The sequence below is a fragment of the Tigriopus californicus genome, chromosome 5 (genome assembly GCF_007210705.1).
Source record: "Tigriopus californicus strain San Diego chromosome 5, Tcal_SD_v2.1, whole genome shotgun sequence".
NCBI lineage: Eukaryota > Metazoa > Arthropoda > Copepoda > Harpacticoida > Harpacticidae > Tigriopus > Tigriopus californicus.
The window spans coordinates 5,107,643-5,129,627 of record NC_081444.1 but is presented as its reverse complement, the minus strand read 5'-3'; the positions used below and the strand labels follow the sequence as shown (position 1 = coordinate 5,129,627).

The window sequence follows — 21,985 nt, the reverse complement described above, 5'->3', positions numbered from 1 at the left end:
CGTTAGGGACCGCAATTAAAGCCCAAGAGGACTTCAATGTAAAAGTGGTGAAGATGCAAATCGTACATCGAAATCGGGCTGAAGACTCCTAGTAAAGGTTTTAATGAACAAACTATCCAGTACTTCCACAAGGGCTTCCAGTGTCTCCCCCTCTGAACAGCGTATTGTTGAATGGGGCTCTCCCTAATCCAAAAATCAAAATCAAAAAGTAATGAGAGCTTAAGGTAAACAAAGGGGCTAACTAGAGATGCAATTGAAGTTGGCAAAAATCCCATTAAAATGCAACGAAGAAGGCAACAAATGCACGCAAAAGTATTGACTTCTCTGCTTCATGCAGGTCCATTCCACTGAACATTTGTACATACGATAATCAAATTCTTCTGTGAAAAGTGCCAATGGTGTCTAAGATCCGAAAGGTACACATGTGACAAGTAATTGGAAAACAATTGAATTTGAAAAAAAGACACTTTACTTTACTTTTTACTTTAGAAATCATACAATTGATTGATTCAAGTGCTTTATGATTTTGATTATGATTATTCTTTTGTTTTGACATTAGTGGTGGATAGTTTTGAAGGGTTCGGCCACATAAGGCCTGAACCTATTATTGCCATATTTGGTCTAGACGTAGGAAAGAGGTAAACTCACAAAACTGTTCTACTGTATCCACTTGTGAAAACGCAGTTGTTAGTTGATTGACGAGAAAGATCGTTGGCATCCAAATCCAAACCATGTTGAAACAATACTATTTTTTAAACACCTCATATGATACCTCTGTACTCTACTTTTTACGCAATGACATAAGCCCCGACCAAAAAATGGACAGTTCTAACCTCTGTTATATTTACTCGATTGTCTGTATTAGTTGTATAATTTGGATAGATTTTCTGATTTTTACAGACATATCTTTTTGCTACTCGTTGTGATTCCCAGCAAGTAAAGATATCCAACCACACATTTTAAAATCTTTACCACCATTTCTCGGGCTCCTTCATTGTTTAATTTGATTCCCTCTAATATGCGTAGGGAATACGTAGGTAGGCCTTGTTGATCTGGTTGCATCTTTTAAGTCAGTCTTGGACAAATTTTTAGATGACATTCCAGATCAACCCTACATTCAAGGACTTGCTCAGTCTGGCAACTCAAATGCATTGGTGGAACAAATATCATATAAAGATTGCAAGGTAATGAATAGACCAATTATAACCTTTCATTTTAGTAGTAATGGGGATTACATTCCCTGTAGCGGTTAGAAAAGCCCGTGAAAAAAACAAACAAAAAAAGGAAAGAAACCTAACACGCTCATCGAACTTTTCATTATCTTGGAGGACTGCATCTAGATTATTAATGAACGAGACCTACTGTTTTGCTTTGTGTTGCATCTGATCGACATATTTGTCTCGATCAAGGATTAAATTTCAAAGTCTATTCCAAAACTTGAGAGGATCAACTGAATCAACCATAAGTAAAATGAGGAGCTTCCACGGATGAATGAAATCGTTTGGCATCCTCATACTATGAGCCTTTTTGTTGAAGAGATCCGTTGTCAGTTCAGATACATAGTCAAGTATTTTCCTATTTAAAAATGTATTCGTACCACAGTTCAAACATTTCAGGCCCATATTGATCAAAGGTTCAGAGGTGAACAAAAATCTAACCCTGGTTGATCAATTCATTTAGTCCTAGTTTATCCTCAATGTCTAAACCACAGTTTCAGTTTTGATACTATTATATTTTTTGTTGATAGGCAGTTTTTTATTCTTCAAAGATAATGTTAATGGTTTTTGGCGAATAGTACCGACATACATCACAAACACTGCTCTTGGTGGTCGGGTTGGTGGATATATTTTCGCTTGTTTTCAAAGCCATTCCTAGGTGTTGTTCCACCACAAACTAAGGACCATTCATCATTGTTACACAATTAAGCAATAACAGGAACTATGTTTCTAAACCTGAAACATACACTATTTCTTTCGTTCCTTTCGGCCAGCAACAACGGCTTTTGATACCGATGGTTTTAAGCAAACAAATGATTTCTTCACTTTTTAACTTTACTTCAGGTTCCAAGCCTTGATCTAACTTTTTACTGCAATAGGTGCTTTGCTTTACCAATGGCTCCCTCTGTGAAACCTAATAAAAACTGAGGACACACTTAATTGAGATTTGCATATAATTTAGGATACCACCTATTAAATCATTAATGATAAGGATTTAAAGGTCTCGGTTTCATCCTTTTTAGCTCAAAAAATGCCCCGTTGCATCTTAACTCAAATGGTGTGACAGATATACTGAATTCTTTTTATAAGAACAATCCTGATATAGGCCCAGTTTTTATTGAAATTACTTTTTGCTTTATGAATTACTTTGTTTGTGAGAACCAACCCATGATACAGAATCCGGATGTATAGTAACCCTTTTGTTGGAATATATATTTGACTTTTTTTCTATAGGTATCTGTGCTTTTCTCCTCCAATAATGTCATCCTTCTTTTACATTTTGCATTTCCTCTGGAGGTTTGAAAAAAAAAACCTTCTCGAATAAGCCAATATTTCAAGGAGTTGAAAAATCGACAACAATAATTTCCGAAATCACTCAGGCCAAACAGCAAAAAGGGACATATTTTTTTACAATCAAAGATAAGATACAGATTCTTGAGGATTTGTATTTGGGGTGATGGGGCCTCAGTGTTGATACTCGCTCGGCCAGTGAAGCCAGCCATCAAATAATGTGCATATTATTTCAAGCAGTGTTCTAGTCCGTATCAAATTGGTTCTCCGTCTGTGGACGTAGTTAGCGTCTAAAGGTTTCCTAGAGAAAAGTCGGGGAAGAAAATCGAACCGAGGACCTCTCTCATGATAGGAAACTACGCCACGTCGCTTCCCACAAGGGTTTGAGCCCACGACACCTGAGGAGAAAATCTTGTCTTGTTTGCGCTTCGTCTTAGACCGCTCGGCTACACCACTTTCTTTGATTGTTTTTTTTTGGTTTGGTTTTTCACGGGCATTTCTAACCACTACAGGGAATGTAATCCCCAGTACTATTAAAATGAAAGGTTATAATTCGTCTATTTATTACCTTTCAATATTTATATAATATTTGGTCTACCAACGAATTTGAGTTGGCAGACCGAGCTAGTCCTTGAATATATGGCTGATCAGGAATGCTATCTAAAAATTTGTCCAAGTCTGACTAGAAAGATGCAACCGGATCAACAAGGGCTGCGTATTCCCTACGAGTATTAGAGGGAAGCAAGTTAAACAATGAAGGAGCCCGAGAAAAAAGAGAAGTGGATTTCATAGTTCGAACTTGCCTGGATTCTCGAGGGCTTGAAGGTTCTCTCAAAACGCACATTCAGCCTCTACGGTCACTAGAATTGACCCTAAATCCTGGGTTGGGACAAAGCTCATGGATGCTTTTGAAGACGTACAGTATCAAATACATTTCGAACCTTCTCTGAACACTGTACAATCCCAACTTCTCCCAATACGAGATCTCTCTCTCATTCCTGTGATGTTCCTAGTGAAACATCTTTGGACTTGTTCGACCTTTTGTAAACCTGTTGAACTCCTTGGAGCCCAAATGGGTGAAGCATATTCAAGATGTGGCTGAGCAATTGACTTGTACAGAGTGAGCATCGTGATACTATCTCTGGACTTATAGACCTACTCAATATCTTTACCTCCATTATCTATGAGTGGAGTAATGAAAGGCCAAAGGCCATAGAGCGAAATTTAATTGCGTCGTCAAGGCCATCTTACTCTCAGTAACCAAGGAATAGATTATTTCTAGGTCCTTTGCAAGGCTAGTGGAATCTTGGCCATTCCTACCAGAAACTAACTTTGTATCGTCAGCATAAGAAGAGAGACTGGCAGTAATACTAAGCTTTTGAAGCGGGGTAACGAATATTATAAACAAGAGGGGCCCTAAGATCGAACCCTGGGGAACACCTGACTTGACATCATGTATGTCGCTAAGGGATCCCTTAACCTTAACAATTTGCTTCCTACCATGAAATAAGCTTCGTATCCAATTGAGAACCTTGCCTTGGATCCCAATGTCATGAAGTCTTTTCAACAAAAGGCCATGAGCTACTTTATCAAGGGCCTTGGCAAAATCAAGACAGACAACATCAACTGACTCATGCCTTTCCAGTCCCTCAATGACCTGCTCTAAATGCTCAATCAATTGGGTAACCGTGCTAAAATGTGCTCGGAACCCGTGCTGGCTAGGAGGAAGGACTTCATAGACTTCAAGAAATTCATCAAGTTTGGACTTCATGATCTTCTCAAACACCTTCGCAATATTCGAAGTGAGAGAAATCAGCCTATACTTATTGGGCAGCGACTTATCTTCCCATTTAAAATTGGAACAACGTGAGTTAATTTTAGTGAAGATAGAAACTTGCCCTGATCCAAGATGCAACGCACCAAGTACGAGAAAACAGGAGCAAGAACCAGTGAGCATCTCATCAGAAACTGAGATGTCACGCCATCAGGACCAGGAGAACTTGAAAGCCTCAAGTCCTTGATGGCCTCTAATGCATCGTGATCCGTGACTACAAGATCATTTAAAGGCTCAACTTGACTGACCTTGTCAATCTCAACAGACTCATCTTTAGAGCAATGTGCTGTTGCTTCTGAATTCAGTGGGGTTGAAAACACACTGGAGAACTGATCTCCAAGCATGTTAGCCATAGCCTCTACATTGCTAATGGCTTCCCCATCAACCTCAAAAGACCCAACAGAGTGTTTCATTTATCTCTTAGAGTTCTCATAAGAGAAAAAAGCCTTCGGATTCGACCTGACCTCCTGAACCACTTTACTTTCAGTTTGTAACTGGTCATATTCAATGGAGGCCTTAATCTTGCCCTGAACTATGTCCAACTTCTTTTGGAGACTACCCAAAATTACTGGATTCGAAGTGCTCTTCAGCCTATTTGCCAGTTTACAACTCCTTTTGAACAAATACTTCCTACATTTTGGAATTTTTGTCCATGTACCACCTTTCGGAACACATTCAGGGATTGCGAAACTAGATCAAACTTCCTTAAAAACTGAAATTAATTATCAATGGCTGCGTCTATGGACGATTCCTATTTCAGAATTGAAACCAGGTCCAGTTCTTCAAATCTTTCTATAATCCTTTTAAACAATTGCTTCCTATACTTCGGAATTTTAGACTCAGCCCCGCCTAGCGCAACACATTCAGAGATTGCTAGACTGGAACAGACGTCCTCAAAAACTAGAATCATTTTGTCTAAGGCTACATCTATGGACGATTCCTTTTTCAGCATTGAAATAAGATCAAGCTCCCCTAACCTTTCTAAAATCAACGGCCAATGTTCATCTTTGAACTTGAACTTAGCTAGATTACTAAGTGTCACATGGACACACTGGATCAGATCAGGGTCATGGGAAAAAAACAAGTCCGGAACGTTATTTGATCTAGTGGCTACACCAACCTGCTGGGAGAAATTGCGCAAGATCGCAAACTCCTCCAGCTTTTCGAACGACTGAGTTGTCGATTTCGCAATGGGATTATACCTATACGGACCAACCTCCCACTTTACAACACTAGCCGGAAAATTAAAATCCCCTACAAAGAAAACCTTCGAGCAAACTACTTGATCCAACTCATTTCCAATGAATTGGAGAGCTGACATAAAGAGCCCTAAATTAATTTTTGCTTTATGAATTACTTTGTTTATGAGAACCAACCCATGATGCAGAATCCGGAAGTATAGTAACCCTTTTGTTGGAAAATATATTTAACTTTTTTTCTATAGGTATCTGTGTTTTTCTCCTCCAATAATGTCATCCTTCTTTTACATTTTGCAGTTCCTCTGGAGGTTTGATAAAAACCTACTTGAATAAGCCAATATTTCAAGAAGTTGAAAAAAAAAAACGATAAATTTCGAAATCACTCAGGCCAAAAAGCAAAAAGGGACATATTTTTTTCCAATCAAAGATAAGATACATATTCTTGAGGATTTGTATTTGGGGTGATGGGGTCCCAGTGTTGATACTCGCTCGGCCAGGGAAGCTAGCCATCAAATCATCTGCATATTATTTTAGGCAGTGTTCTAGTCCGTATCAAATTGGTTTTCCGTCTGTGGACGTAGTTAGCGCCTAAAGGTTTCGTAGAGAAAGTTCGGGGAAGAGAAACGAACCAAGGACCTCTCCCATGGTAGGAAACTACGCCGCGTCGCTTCCAACAAGGGTTACTTCCGGCATCGGGGTTTGAGCCCACGACACCAGAGGCCGGTTCTTTGAATTGCGTCTAGTTCATGCACTAGTTCATGTACTAGTTCACCGTTAGTTAGGCGTGATTTAGTTCCCGAACTTTTTCGCGTTCTTTGAATCATGGCTAATTCATGTTCAGTTGGCGATGAATTAGTCACTGACCTACTGGATCAAGAGCTGCATTGAAATTTCCCTCGAAATTCGTGGGAAAAAGAGAATATTAAATCATAACTAAGATCTTAACCTAGGGTGACCAGACTTTGGGGAAAATTGGCTGAAACGGGAATATTTTCCCGAAAGCGTCGAAATCAGGTACAGTTGTTTCATATAGAGATTTTTAGGAATCTTGTTTGTATGTCCGAACACGGAGCTTTTGTAAGGTATTCTACAAAAAGCTTGGGATATTCGACATTGCTTTGTTCCATGCTTTAATAGCACACAGGTTTGTGACCAGCCATCTAGTCAGAATCGTGATTTTTCAATAACTCCCTCATCTTGCAAAAGATGTATAGATGTTTTCATAAGCAATATATTTGCCTGGGTTCTTTCAAGGGCACTCATTCATGAAAACTTAGAACAAATTCTTCTCGGTCGCGTTGTAAACGAAGCTCATCATAAAAGTTCGCTGACATTTTCCTTATTCGGAAAATTAACCATTTGCCAAAGCGCTGGAGTGTGGCTCAGAGGCCCCCCAATTCATTCAACTCGTGGAATATGAATGACCATATGGAAATGTACTTTTTTGAATTACATATGTGGCATAAGCATGAACAGTCAAATTTTTAATTTATAATTTTGCACTTTAATCTATAATAATGATGATAATATGTTTTCAATGTTCAATTCCAATTCTGTTTGAAATGCGCGAAAATCAAGCACAGGGAAATTAGCCATGTGGTTCTTGGCATTTCTGTTTAGCGGCGAAGTAGGAGGTCAATTCTTGCCGTTTATGTCATTTCTTGTTTAGCCAACGAATTAACGCAGACATGATACATGATTCACTGAACGCAAAAGTGGGGTCGTGGACTAATTCGTGGGCTAATTCATGTGTCAATTGAGTTAGACACGATTCAAAGAACCGGCCTCTGGGGAGAGAATTCTTGTCTTGTTTGCGCTGCCTCTTAGCCAGCTCGGCTTCACCAGCTCCTTTGATGGAATTGATTTTGCTTACATGCACTTAAACGAGTCATCACTGATTACTACTATGAAAATGGAATGTTCAATTCCCGGTGCTGGAAGCTAACGTTGAAATGGTCAAATTGGCCGCTCTTGGCCAAAAATATTTACCGGAATCACCCCCTGCCAGCCTCACGTTCAGTACTGTCCCTAGAAATGCCTTGCTCACGTTGACTTCCATCCCTCGAAAGCTGTTGTTCAAGAAGTGGCGCTATGGTTGCAATAGGGCATGTCAAGTAAAGGAAATTCAGAGGAAAATGTGGTCTGGCACCCTGATTTTGTGCATTTTGTGGAGGGAGAACTAAGACAAATATCACAGAGAGCTTGCACCATCCGCCCACTGAATTTTCCATAATAGAGTAATTATGATATGCTGTGTTACAAAACCCAACGAAATGAACATGTTTGATATAATTCCGTGAACCCACTATCAAATTGGCTCAATACCACAATGCTATTTGCTTAGACTAGAGCCCTATAGCTGAGACCAGCAGGCAAAATGAAATAAATCTCCAAATGGCATGGATGCACAGTGCGGTTTGGCTGGGCATGTTGTCTTTGACTGTACTCCATGAAAAAACCTTATGAGGTTGATGGGGAAGCCATAGCCAATGTGGAGGTTAGGGCAAACGTGCTTGGAGATCAGTTCTCTGGTGTGTTTTCAAATCCACAGACTTTGGGAGCAACAGATCATAGTGCTAATGATGAGTCTTTTGAGATTGGCGAGGATAGTCAAATTGAGCTATTGAAAGATCTTGTAGTCACAGATCAAGATGATTTAGAGGCCATCAGGGCCTCTGAGCCACACTCCAGCGCTTTGGCAATGGTTGATCTTCCGAATAAGGAAAATGTCAGCAAACTTTTATGATGAACAACACAACCGAGAAGAATTTGTTCAACGTTTTCATGAACGACTGCCCTTGAGTGAGCCAAGGCAAATGGATTGCCTAATAAAACACCTACACATATTTTGCAAGATGAGGGAGTTACTGAAAAATCACGATTCTGACTAGATGGCTGGTCACAAATCTGTGTACTATTAAAGCATAGAACAAAGCAATGTTGAATATCCCAAGCTTTTTGTAGAATACCTTACAAAAGTTCCGTTTTTGGACATACAAACAAGATTCCTTAAAATCTCTATATCAAACAAAGGTACCTAATTTCGATCGTCTTGGGAAAATATTCCCGTTTTAGCCAATTTTCCCCCAAGTCTGGTCACCCTAGGTTAAGATCTTATTTTGATTTAGTATCCTGTTTTTCCGAATTTGGCGCGAAAATTCAATGCAGCTCTTAATCCAATAGGTCAGTGACTAATTCACCGCCAACGGAACATGAATTAGCCATGATTCAAAGAACGCGAAAAAGTTCGTGAACTAAGTCACTGCTAACTAACGGTGAACTAGTACATGAATTAGTGCATGAATTAGCCATGATTCAAAGAACCGGCCTCTGCTGTCATTTTTGTTTGTTTACTACCACAACAGAAGTTACGTCGTAGTATGGCTTTCGAAAGCATTTTCCATTTCATTCTTTTTGTTGCTGGTTTTATACGATTTCGAGGATCTTCAGCGATTTCAACGCTAACACATGTTTTGCCATTCCTGGGCCTTCAATGTTTACCAATCGAAAGGAGACCCAAAGCACAACTTTAGCTCGCTTGCGAAACAGAAATTAGCCCCGAGTATCGTTGATGTACGTACATGAATACAAAACTAATCATAAGTCTTGACAAGTCATTTCCGTTGCTTGTCACTTTTTACTACATGTATCGGTATTTTCCTAATACTAGAACTCAGGGAGTTTTTTATTTTTTTTTTCTGATCACGTTTATTCAAAAGGTGTATATCATGGTTGATTGGTCTGGTCGTGAAATAGTGAGTAATACAGACGTGTTGCTCGTGGTTGGCAGTACCCGTCGATGAAGATTACCTGGCAACAATAAGCATTATGATAAAACCAAAATTGATCAATTAACAAAAAGCATTTTCATGTGTCAGCAAGTTCATCATTTCACCATTTGAAAAATATTCATTAGCATGATGAGTTGATATTTTGGAATGACATGTCCCAAACTGTTAGTAACATACGGAGACGATTGTAACGAACGGTGGTGTAGAACAGAAAAGCATTAATCATCTGCGGAAAATAAGGACATTGAAGACGTGGCTCCTAGCGATCTTTTTTTTTGTTTTATGTCTTCTGAGTGGACGTCGAAAAAAAGGGAAAACAGAAAATTAGTTTTTGGAATTTTTGACGAAATAAAATTGGCCAACTTCCAGCCAAAACGATTGATTACGTAGGCTGAAATGTTTTCTTTGTCCTCTTTCCAACGTTTGAACTACAAATCGGGAAATTACGTAACAATGCACGTCAACCAATGATACTTACCAGCCAATGAATATGTGATTGAATTGACATGTACATACATGTACCTGAACATTTCTCTTATTTGAAGGTTACCCGCGTAAGCAGGCCCGATGTGGCATTTTGAAATTGGTATTTCAAAATAATAAGTCTCTTGCTTGGGCGAATTTAAAAATCACATCAATATCAATGTTTACAGATTTGGAAAATTTGCACCTCGTCATTTTCAAAAATCTTCATTTCTAGTAAATACATTTCAAATGTTCAAAAGCACCTAAATACCATATTCTTAGAATATTGGCGAAATTGAAGGGGCGCTAGGAACATTTCAAATATTGTTGTTGCAGTTTCGCTCTGGCAAAACATGTGATGTCTATGTTTTAGTCCTTTTCTAGTCCGTTCTAAACCCCTTTTGCAGTTTCCCAACTCGTCATATTGTAACTCTAGATCGGTTTTTATGATCTCATAGAATACAGCTTTAAAGTCTCAGAGTCCCCCTAGTCACCCACAAGATGCGGTCACACATAAGGCCAAGACGCAAAAGATGGAGATATTTCGGCGCTAGATAGCCATAGAAGGCATGAACTTTGAAAAAGGTAACAAGGCCACCTATGATTCTCTTCTCTTAGAGATTGCAATGGAATAGATTTGGATTTTGTCCTTTAGTGAATACAAAAGGTGCCATCTAGCTCGTTAAGTACCTGGTGTTTTCCAACAATTACAATCGTTTTGAGTTGAAATTATTTGAAAAACTGACCCCACCTACCTTACAAAGCAGTATGTTATAGCGTGCTATTGTCCCGTGCTTCGCAAACTTATCACGTAAGTAAAAAAAATGCCTTTTTTCATAGAGCAGTTGCTCGTGATCATAACCTATGACAATTCAACAGTTGTTAAACTACAACTTGGCTTGCCATAAAATGAGACTGATCCTGCATGGGACCTTCATAAAAAACCCGAACTCGGAAATGAATCATTCGCTCGACAACGGATTGTTACCTTCAGATACATACTGTTCTAACCAAAACCCTCTCCTTGCCATATTTTCTATTCAAAACAAAATTCTGCTGAAGTGCCGCATCATACTCGGCTCTAATTGAATACAACCTCGACAACCTGATCTGGAAAGTGGGCTCACAAGGAACCGGTCTTTTTGGTTCTTTAACCAATTAATACCAGTTACCTTCGAATCTCCACACCGGCTCTAAAACGAGAGCGAGAAAAGTACGAATAAAAGTGCTCCGGCACTTCAATATGATAAACTGAATAGAGACGTTTCAGCATGTGCTTTGTGCACGATGCACTTGGGGAGGCTCAGTTCCATGACCCACATGGCGCATAAAATGGCCGAGAATCGCTTTTAAGTCACTCATTTCGAAAACCTACATCAACATGAGAGCTTGGCTAGTTTTACTTCTTTTGGGACTCGTGGCCCTCGCAGCAACCTCTCCACAAAGGTCGAATCGGGACCGTGATCGCCGTGACGATGATTTCGAAGGAGAAGAACGCGAAGATGACGATGAAGAAAATGACGATGGTTCTCGAAGTGATCGACGAAACCGAGACGATGATGACAATCGCCGACAAGGCCGTCCCGGTGCCGGTCCAAGGAAAGGAAGAGAGCGTAGAGGACGGGAAGAGGGTGAAAGTGAAGATGACGGAGAGTGCCGCGAGGCTAAACTCCACTTTAAACCCGGCAATTGCCGTAAGGCTGTCCTGATTGTGGATGAGACCACTGAGTGCGCTGACGCCACTGGTCCCGTTGAATTTCTGTCGCCGCAAGAAATCTGCGAGGTAACGAATGACAATCATTATGCATCGATGACTTACTAGTGCTGGTAATGATGGTTTTATATTGCAGGATAACCCCGGACAAAATGTGTACGTGTGCAAAATCAAAGGTCGCCGTGAGGTGATGGACTTGGTTGAATCGTTCCTTGAGGATAAATTGGGGGATGAAGCTGGCCGAAGGGAGATCCGTGACGAGCTGTGCAACGAGAGTGCTGATTTCTCAGACCTGGATTTGTCATCATTGCAGATCGAGGAAGGAACTTCCAAGAGATGTATGATATGTCCTTAAATTGTCATATTGGTGCTAATATACCAAAATTCAGAAATGTGGAAAAATAAATCAACTCAATATTGTTTTAATCTGCCTTTGTTCTGTACTCTTAATTACTCCCATTTGTCATTCGTTGAGTATATGTCATTATCTCTTAAAGGTTTCTCGGCTCAAGCCAAATGTTCGAAAAGAGAGACCAGGGATTTTTCACATCCAGTTTGAGTTCAGACAATCCTCGATCAAAGTCGCATGTCAACCCAGAATCTGAAGTATACAGGAAGTACAAGTAAGTAGGAGCAATAGAACAATAAAAGCCCGAAAGCTGGTAGAAATTGGAAACTCGACTATGGTTACTTATGGGGACGTCTAGGCATCTCTGGCAGGTTCGTTTGTTTGCTGGTACCCGTGCCAGTGTTGCAATTTTGGGGCTTCAAACACGTTTTTGAGAAGCTGACTCTTCTTTCTCTTTGATACATGAAAAAAGATTATCTTCGTTCAAACCAGTTTGAAACGCCCATAGTAGAAGGCTGCCAATGCTATATGTACTCGGACAATGTGAAGTACGTACTTGCGAAATGCTGAACGAACATTTGGAGGAATTACAAGCCAATGTAAATTTCCCACAAGTCATGGCCGAATCATTTTCCTATTTTTAAGAAAAGACAGCGCAAACATCAAGAATCTTGAGGAATTGGCTATTGGTAGGCAAGTGCCATGACAGAAACTTGGCTTCGACCAGGGGTCTTGGATGAAGAACTGGCCATGTTTGGTTTCAATCTAATTCGATGCGATGCAGTGTGCGCTTACAATTTCATTTTTCCGCATGGGGGATTCCTTTATGTTAGAAATGATCTGCACATAAGTCAATGGCGAGGTAATAATCATAATTTGTTATCTTCAAAGTCTTATTCTGCTCATTGTAACAACGCTCCCAACATAACCGCGGTAATGCCGACATCTCTGGAGGTCAAACTGAATGGATACTTGTGCTTTCCGTTCCAGTTAAGTGTGTCCACAACATAAATGACAATTGCAATTTGAGCCTTATTATGTAACTTCTTGAACGTTATGCTCTTTGAAAGCAGTCGGAAAACTTGTCCGAACCCGTTTTATGAGACGTACCTGTTTCGTTTACCAAAGAATGAATAGATCAGGATATTCGAGAGGTTATTGAACGCACGAAAAAGAGATGGTCAAGCGTATTTCTGACAGAAAGAAAACTCTTCATCTCTAGTTGGCATTGCCGGACAGACCAACAAGATAGATGAGAACTTTGGAGGGGTAATAACACCGTCAGATTGAAATTCTATGTCCCAAAACTTGCTGACGAAGAAATAGGGAAAAGAGACACAGGTGTATCAAGCCGGGCCAAGTCAAGTGATCCTGTGCGATCCAAATAGTGCAAGTCAAGGAAAAGAAGGGTCAAAAGACATTAACTTGGTCACCCAATTATCCGAGAAATAGTATTTGCATAGGATCTGAAATAGTTTTATCAACTATAGGCCACTTTTTTTCAATTTTTCCTGTATCACAACGAGACAAAGTGATATGGTTGTATTGAATGGCTATATCAGCCTGATAATATTTAGTGACCGTAGAGTCTTAATGTGCGTTTTGAGAGCACCTCAACTGGAACCTTTCAACTTAAATATGTGTCTAAAATAAGTCAACTTACTTGAATTGGAATATGTAACTAAAGTTACCCATAATATGTATCGAATAAGTTTTTGAAGGTATTGTGTTCATGTTTCATTAATCATTACCCTTCTTTCTTTGCAGAAAACCTTGATCTCACATTTCGTACATTTATCTAAAGGAGAGTTATGACTTAAGACACATACAGAAAGGACAGCACAAAACAAAGCAGATTCAAACAATATTGAAGTTGGTTTATTTTTCCACATTTCTGAATTTTGGTATATTAGCACCAATATGACAATTTAAGGACATATCATACATCTCTTGGAAGTTCCTTCCTCGATCTGCAATGATGACAAATCCAGGTCTGAGAAATCAGCACTCTCGTTGCACAGCTCGTCACGGATCTCCCTTCGGCCAGCTTCATCCCCCAATTTATCCTCAAGGAACGATTCAACCAAGTCCATCACCTCACGGCGACCTTTGATTTTGCACACGTACACATTTTGTCCGGGGTTATCCTGCAATATAAAACCATCATTACCAGCACTAGTAAGTCATCGATGCATAATGATTGTCATTCGTTACCTCGCAGATTTCTTGCGGCGACAGAAATTCAACGGGACCAGTGGCGTCAGCGCACTCTGTGGCCTCATCCACAATCACGACAGCCTTGCGGCAATTGCCGCGTTTAGAATCGAGCTTAGCCTCGCGGCACTCTCCGTCATCTTCACTCTCTTCGTCCCGGTCTCTGGGTCCTCCTCTCCTTGGACCACCACCACGCCTTCCATCGCCATCACGATCACGGTCCCGATCGGACCTCTGCGGGAAGGCTGCGGCGAGGGCTACGAGTCCCAAAAGAAGTAAAACTTGACACGCTTTCATGTTGATGTAGGTTTTCGAAATGAATGACTATGAAGCGATTGTCGGACCTTTTATATGGCATTCGGGCCACGAAACTGAGCATGCCAGAGTCTATAGTGCACGTTTCACACAACAATACAAAAGAGTACGTATGATTGTACTTCGTCGTAGGAGAGGGCTGGCCCGCTCTTCCTACACTTTTTTACCTAGACGTTCCAGAGCGAGTGGCCTGGTTTGTTTGTAGGTGATTATTAATGGTTACCGAATCTAAAAGACCGGTTCTTCGAGAGTCTGACACCAGTTTCTAACGCCAAGGAGTGAACCTTAGATCTAGAAAACATCCTATGTACTTATGTAGTATTATAGTACGTCTTTTTCTCAATCCAAGATTCGTACCTTCGGTTTAAGAAATTGCACTCTGATCTCTAACCAGACACAAGACTCAGGCCATCGAACTTGTATCGAAATACAGTACGGAATTTTGTTCAACGGAAAATGTGTCATGGAGATGGTATTGGCTGACAGTACTATTTTGTGTACGGTCCGGTTAATGTTGGATGGACTTGATCTTGCGTTGCGGCATTCTTCTGTTGGTCTGCTACTCTTATGTGAGAGGTTCTCGGAGTTGTTTTTCGGTTTGTTATTCTTGGATTTTTGGAACCGTTAAGTGATTATCTTCCCTTGTTCGATTGAAATGAAAAGTTATATTGCACCTATTTTTTATTATATGACATTTAATGTACCGACGAAATTGAAATGATAAAAAATGATCTCCAGATTAGTGAAGTTCAAATGTCAAATGGAGCCGAAGATGTCTTCGTTCGTCACATCCAAGGTCTGGATTTGTCCATTGTAACAATGTAAGGGCCCCTTTTTGCTCGGTGAACTCGTTCCTGTCAGCTCTCAACTTCACTGGAAATGAGTTGGATCAGGCAGTTTGCTCGAAGGCTTTCTTTGTAAGGGACTTCAATCTTCCTGTTAGCGTTGCACAGTTGGAGGTTGGTCCGTATAGGTATAATCCCATTGCGAAATCGACAACTCAGTCATTCAAAAAGCTGGAGGAGTTTGCAATCCTGCCCAATAACGGCATGTCCATGTGACACCTGGTAATTTTTCAGATCATCATGTTCTCGAGATAGGGTCGACCATTACTCAAAACCCGGCATTCTTTAGAGTAAGACCGGCCAAAAAGTTCGGTCTGGCTAAGTTCAAGTTCAAAGATGAACGAACATTGGCCGTTGATTGTAGAAAGGTTAGAGGAGGGGGATCTGGTTTCAATGCTGAAACAGGAATCGGCCATATTCGTATCCGTAGACAAGAGTAAAGGCGTCCTTGCCATAGACAAAATCATTTCAGTTTTTGAGGATGTTTGCTCTACTTTAGCAATCCCTAAATATGTTCCGAAATTGGGATACTGACAAAAGCTCCAAAATATCGGAAGGCTTCATTCAAAAAGAGCCAGCTAGAAAAAAAAGGCTTAAGAGCAAATCGAATCCAGTAATTGTGGTTAGCCTGCAAAATATTTTGAATGCATTTCAGGTTAAGATTAAGGCCTTCATCGAAAGTGACCAGTTAAACACTCAGAGTATGTTGGTTCAAGAGGTAATGTCGAATCCGAAGGCTTTTTCTCCAATGCAAACACTCAGAGAAAGATGAAGCACCCTGTTGGGTCTGTTAAAGTCGATAGAGAAGTCATAGACATTAGGCCATGTCAAATGAGGGAAATTCAAGGAAAAGTGTGGTCCGGCATCCTGATTTTGGGCATCCTGATTTTGGGCATTTTGGGGAGAGAGAACTAAAACAAACATCACGGTCAACTTGTACCATCCGCCCACTGAATTTTCCATAATCGAGTGATTTTGAGTGAACTGTGTTACAAAACCCAACAAAATGAACATGTTTGATGTAATGTGATGAACACGCTATCAAATTGGCTCAATACTACAATGCTATTTGCTTCGACAAGTATGTTAAAGGGAATGAATGTCAAACTCATTGCGGTCTAGCAGGGCGTGTTGTCTTTGGTTTTACTCCATGCAATAACGTCAGTTGTTCATGAACGCGTTTACTTGACAAGCCCTATGCAAATTGAGTGCCGTTGGCAATTGGGGCATGTAGTTGTTAAAAGGGTTGTGATACTCGCTGGTTCATGGAGTAGAGTGTATTACCCCATCAAACACAAATCAATATATAGTCCAACGCCAACGCAGTCTTGTAATTAACACATTTGCTACAGGCACCAATTTTGAAAGTAAATGGCTCAGCCATATAGTCACTGTAGCCAAAGCAAATACTGTAACACCTCATAAAATCTACCCTGTTGATGTGCCTTGAATCAATAATTCTAAAATTTGCATCGAGTCAAGGGCTAGCCAGATCCGCCGCCAACTCTAATTCGTTGGTCGATCAAATAATAAATGAAAATAAAAGTAAATCAAAATGAATGAGTTTTTCGTTTTGAACTGCTGGGAATTCCATTTTCAATAGCTTCCTTACGCTGCATGAAAAATGTTTTACGTTTAGCACTACAGAGGACGCTTTGTCACTCAGCCTCTACCAAATAGAGGGCCGATTGGGCCGATTCCTTTTTATTGGATTATAATCCGTATGTGTTGTCTTTGGATAGTTCTATTAAAATCTTATGCATAATTTCCGGAAAAGAAATTGCGTTCAAGACACGGCACTAGTAGTTTATTTAGCAATCTACCGTGCCTCTTCCCGTTTTTTGGGGGCCCATTGACGTTGCAAATAAGGTACCTTATAGCGTTAAGAAAGTCCTCAAAATAAAAATGTTTTTGTAGGGAGAAGGAATGATTCAAAAACATTCGAATTTCGTGAAGATTTATGCTTTATACGCAAGACATTTGGTAAGTTTATTTTGATAGCATCTAGGTATGAAACGTCGTTTTTCGTACTCAATTTTGGCATATTCAAGCCAAAAGATGCACAAAATGTCGCGACATGGCCATGAGCAAGCACTTGGATACAATTAAATCATCGGGCAAGTGTCCATAATGTGATAATTCATGGTCAGAACACGTAAGTCATATCAATCACTCGTACTCCAATTTTGAGGCTCCTGCTTTTTGAATGAGTTTCTCAAGCACTGTTTCGTACAGTCATTCCTTTTCAGATGATCAAAGAGAGTCAGATCAGACTGAATTCTTGTCAAATAAAAGTGTGTTTATGTTCACTTGTTTCGGCGACAAAGGGGCTTAAGCTTAACCTCAAACAAGTGGTATTCACTCTGGATTACAAATCTAATTCGGAGGAAATTTAGAAGACCTTTCAATTCTTGGGGGGATAACGCTTATGGGTACTTGACTTACGATGAGAACCAATGCAGACCAATCTGAACGATACTTGAGTTTGAAGATGACTTTCTATTCACAGAATATCTATTTCTCCTCCCAACGGCTGATACTTTTGAGGTATTTTCCAACTTGATTGAAACATAAAAGAACAAAACTTGAAGACTTGGCACTTGAAATCCAACATAGAATAAGTAAATGAGATAATAAGCGTTCTGCTTTCGTCAAAACGTCACGAACTCGCCCATTTTATTTCATGCCCATCTCACGAAGAATCCATCAAGTCATTTAGGGATGATGGCACCCATGCCCCTTTCTTTTGAACGAAGATGACATTGTTATCCAAAAACAGCATGTTCCGACCGCATTGATAGATTTGTTTGCCTTGGTAGGTTCGACCATGACGGGGGGCAAATGTTAAATTATGCTCTTCGCACCTTCGGATTACAAGATCTTTGAAGCCTACAGAGGCTGACGGCAGTGACGATGCTCCAACTGATGATCCAGTGGACGTCAAATTGGTGGGGGCTGCCATCGGGGGCGGTGTTGGGCGGAAGGACGGTTTGCCGGACATTTCTCTGGTCTTCAGGTATTGCATGGCCTCCATCGCACCGGGTTGTAAAGACATTGGCGTACCCCCAGAGACGGCTCGCACCATCATTTCCAGAGCATGGCCGAGGAATGTCCAAATCTGTTGATGTTTAAGGACGTCCTTTAAACTAGCCAATTCGGATTTCCAACCCTCAAACCAGCGCGTGACTTCGGTATAGTTGGGATTATGGTTGAGCCATTGGGCCAAGACCTTAAGCCATGTGGGGAAAAAGATTTTCTCCAGTATATTGACAATGGTGGGTGAAGGCAAGAACCCATCCCAATCCATGACCCATTCCCAAACGTCCATGTTTTGTTGGCTCGGATTAATCTCAAAGCTGGCAAACACCTTTTCCAATTTCGGTACAATGTTCTTGAGAAGAAAGGCGTACATGGATGCCGAGTCAAAAACATCCACCCACGGCAAAAGAATAAGACGGGCACTACGGTCCGAGGGATGCCAGGCCGTGAGTGCGGCGGACAACTTGTTCTTTATGGTGGGAAACACAACGTCCAAGCGTTGCCCTAAAACCTCTAACCACGGATGCGTCCAAGCATGAATCGGAATGGGATCAGACATGGGGTTCCATGATTCGACGGTGCTTTGGAGCTTGGGAAGAACAACGAGGTTCTGAATGTTTTCCATAATGCTGGGATGAACAACCGGGGTCCAAGTTTTGAGAAAATCAATGAGTTGGTCAGGGTTGCGTGCATCCCACTTTTGAATGGCCAAGCGGACATGGATCATCCAGGATTCCCATAGCAAGTTATAGAAAGGATCGGCTTCGTGTTGGACTGATGATATGGGCGTGCCACCACTAGTGTTTAACAATGCCTTCCATTGTAACCAGAGAGGTCGATACCGCGAGGGTTGAGCCAAGACGTCCCACTCATTCATCTCGGCCTTGAGCAATGGACTAACCACGGTGACGGCAATATGGGGCAAGCCGTAGTCTTGGTACTCGGCCGGAAACTCGGTACTCATCCGTTGAAATAGAGCTTGAGCCGTGACCAAATCCAGCTGAGCGCTTTCATGGAGGCTTTCGATCTGTTCCACGATGGTTAGCACGGATTCCAGAGACTGGATGACATTGGACTCGCGCTCAACCAAAACGGACAGCTTTTCTTCCTCCTTTTGAAGAAGCTCCACATTGTTGCGGTGATGTTTCAGCTTTCGATCGGCTTGGATGATATCTTCCTCACAGTGTTTGACCAACAAATCCATGTTATGCATCAGCTCAGGGATGGCGAACTCGACCTGATCTGGTTCGATCTCATCATCGGGCAATTGCTGAGCACTGATGGCGTGATAACCACTGAGTACCCGCTGTTCGCGACCCGTCATATCGATCACTTTCACGCGATTCAAGGCCGCCGGAGCCTCTGGCTGGATCTTCCGCCATTGACCTTCGGCTAGAATTTGGTCAGCGCTTTTGTACACGGTCTTGACGCGGGTTCGAGATCCACCACTGGCCTCTTTTCGCCATTGGTTGCGGGCTTGCCGAAATTGCCGATCCTCCTCTTCTTCCGAATCCACCGTGGCGGCTGCGGCGGCTGCGGCGGTGGCCTTGGGTCCACCTCCTTCGCGTCCATAGGCCCCAATAGCACCGCGACCTCGGCGCAAATGAGCCTCCACGATGTCCGATCGACCTTGGAGAGACTTTCCCAAACCTTTTCCCACTTGATAACCCATCTTGAGCAACAACTTGGATCCGATCCCGCGCGTATTCTTCTCCCAATCCCCAAATCCCCGTCCCAAGCGGACATCGCCTTGACGAGCGTGGGACTGGGCGGTGCGCAGACCGGCCATTTGGCCAGCCACTGCTTCCAACTGGGCTGGGTGGTGACTGGGGGCGGCTCGATGGCCCGGCCGCATTCGAAACGATCCCTCGTCCTCATCACTCGAATCCAAAGGTTGGGTCCGCCCCTCGGGTCCCAAGCGCGACTCAGCGGCCCCTTCGTCGTCCGAAATTGATGCGGGCTCAGGTTGAGCGCCTTGAATCCCGGCCGAAACGAATCCTACCGGACCAGTGTAGCCCTTCTTCAAACTGGCCCGTCCCTGGACTTGGTGGTCATCGGCGTCTTCCTCGTCGGAATCCGCGGCCCACACGCCGTAAATGGCTCGATTCTGGCTGCCACGCTTACGACTGGATCGGCCAAAGCCAAAGCCCAGGTGCATCTCATCGGCCAAGTCTTGGTCGGTGATGGTGAAGGCCAGGACTTCATCTTCGTTGGCCATGATGCTCTCTTAGCTAGAAAGATGTTTTTGTTCACTGAAAGGGTCAGCTGACGCCTGTACAGTGCTCCCAAAATGGAAATGAAGCGGCCATTTTTTGCGATTGGCTGCTGATGTCTGAGCGCAGCTAACTAATCTTCTCATTGACATCTGAAACTGAAGAGTTTCCTCTTCGGTTCAAACTGAAGAAAGACGCATTTTTAAGCATTGTGATAATGTGAAATCCACCTGATTTGATGCTCTTATAAATGAGCACTTCCAGTTAAGCAGGGGTCTTTTTGGCAAATTTCCTTTTCACAAGTTGTGTAGGCAGATCGGCAAATGAATGGAAAAAAGCATCGGCAAAAGCGGATGACGAGCATGTTTCAACGTGTGGTCCTTTTCATTATCCTCACCCTGCATTCAAATACAGGGCACTAATTCTCCTAACACCGTAAATACACCACCTACCCTGCTGAGAGAGATTTCAAATCTTATAATCGGTATAAATGCAAACACTTTAGACATCCAAATAGGTATAAACAGAGAGCTATATATATTGTATACTTGTAGTATACCAGTCACTTTTCATCATCATCTTTTTCCGTTAAATTGTGCTAAAAAAGCTAATGGTAAGTTTAGAAATACAGACTTTTTTAAGTTAGGCACCAAAACCTTGCAAAACTATGTTTTTCCTGATACTATTGTGCTGAAAATGATGATTGCCAAAGGGTTGGCCCATTATCAATCAAACAGTAATTAACCTTCTGTAAAATGATTATTTTATGATTATGCGAGCTAGATAGCCCGAACGTACCGACAGCAAACTCATAAAAAGCGCCTTCTGATGCGTTCATGCAAGAACTGCTTTAAGTTTGAAAACGACTGCAAAATGAAACAGAAGAAAAACAGATTGGTAAGTGAATCAATGCAAACCTTAACTTGTGATTAAGAAAGGAACCTGTGTCAGTTACATTCTAAAATGTAATTAATTGCAATTCGTTTCAGATGTAACTAATTACACTTATTTCATTTTGAAATGTAATTAATTGCGATTACAATTACATTTAGATTTTAATTGAATAACATTCAATTACAATTCAATCATTTTATTCAGAATACCTCTTTAAAATAAAAGGATTTGACATATATTAACTCCGAATTCACCGTCATTGATATTTTTCGAGATTTTTTTTCAAATTAATTATCTCAAGTACCATGTGTGCGAACTAATTTGGCCTGAGCAAGTTAAACGCCTTCTAATATTAAAATAAAAGAAAAATGCGCATGCACATGAACTTGAAAAAAAGAACAAAAAATGAAGAAGCCCAATAGAGAGAAGAGAGGTGGACTTCATTGTTCGAACTAACCGGGATTTTCGAGGGCTTGAAGGGGCTCTCAAAACGCACATTAAGCCTCTACGGTCACTAGAATTGACCCTAAATCCTGGGTTGAAACGTACAGTGACCTTTCATTATAGTACAAAAATGAATTTTAACCTTCGGAAAAGAAATCATTG

At 41.3% G+C, this 21,985-nt stretch overlaps 3 protein-coding genes across 3 annotated transcripts; 1 reads left to right on the top strand and 2 right to left on the bottom strand.

Annotated features, from left to right (window-relative positions):
* Positions 1–11,038: 11,038 nt before the first annotated feature.
* Positions 11,039–11,902, top strand: LOC131880264 (uncharacterized). The gene is made up of 2 exons (XM_059226849.1): positions 11,039–11,579; positions 11,647–11,902. Exons 1-2 carry the CDS (start codon positions 11,178–11,180, stop codon positions 11,863–11,865), a joined length of 621 nt encoding a protein of 206 aa, XP_059082832.1. The 5' UTR covers positions 11,039–11,177; the 3' UTR covers positions 11,866–11,902.
* Positions 11,903–13,715: 1,813 nt separating this feature from the next.
* On the bottom strand, positions 13,716–14,420 carry LOC131880318 (uncharacterized). Its single transcript, XM_059226920.1, has 2 exons — positions 14,074–14,420; positions 13,716–14,006 (listed from the first exon to the last, which is right to left on the bottom strand). Exons 1-2 carry the CDS (start codon positions 14,368–14,370, stop codon positions 13,788–13,790), a joined length of 516 nt encoding a protein of 171 aa, XP_059082903.1. The 5' UTR covers positions 14,371–14,420; the 3' UTR covers positions 13,716–13,787.
* A 3,292-nt stretch (positions 14,421–17,712) lies between these two features.
* LOC131880664 (tuftelin-interacting protein 11-like) lies at positions 17,713–20,550 on the bottom strand. The gene has a single exon (XM_059227344.1). The coding sequence runs from the start codon at positions 20,488–20,490 to the stop codon at positions 17,926–17,928; it is 2,565 nt and encodes an 854-aa protein (XP_059083327.1). The 5' UTR covers positions 20,491–20,550; the 3' UTR covers positions 17,713–17,925.
* Positions 20,551–21,985: the final 1,435 nt, after the last annotated feature.

Coding starts and splice junctions, on each gene's coding strand:
- LOC131880318 (XM_059226920.1), bottom strand. CDS start 14,370: ATGAAAGCGTGTCAAGTTTTACTTCTTTTGGGACTCGTAGCCCTCGCC. Junction 14,007..14,073: donor CGCCGCAAGAAATCTGCGAG/GTAACGAATGAC, acceptor TTTATATTGCAG/GATAACCCCGGACAAAATGT.
- LOC131880664 (XM_059227344.1), bottom strand. CDS start 20,490: ATGGCCAACGAAGATGAAGTCCTGGCCTTCACCATCACCGACCAAGAC.
- LOC131880264 (XM_059226849.1), top strand. CDS start 11,178: ATGAGAGCTTGGCTAGTTTTACTTCTTTTGGGACTCGTGGCCCTCGCA. Junction 11,580..11,646: donor CGCCGCAAGAAATCTGCGAG/GTAACGAATGAC, acceptor TTTATATTGCAG/GATAACCCCGGACAAAATGT.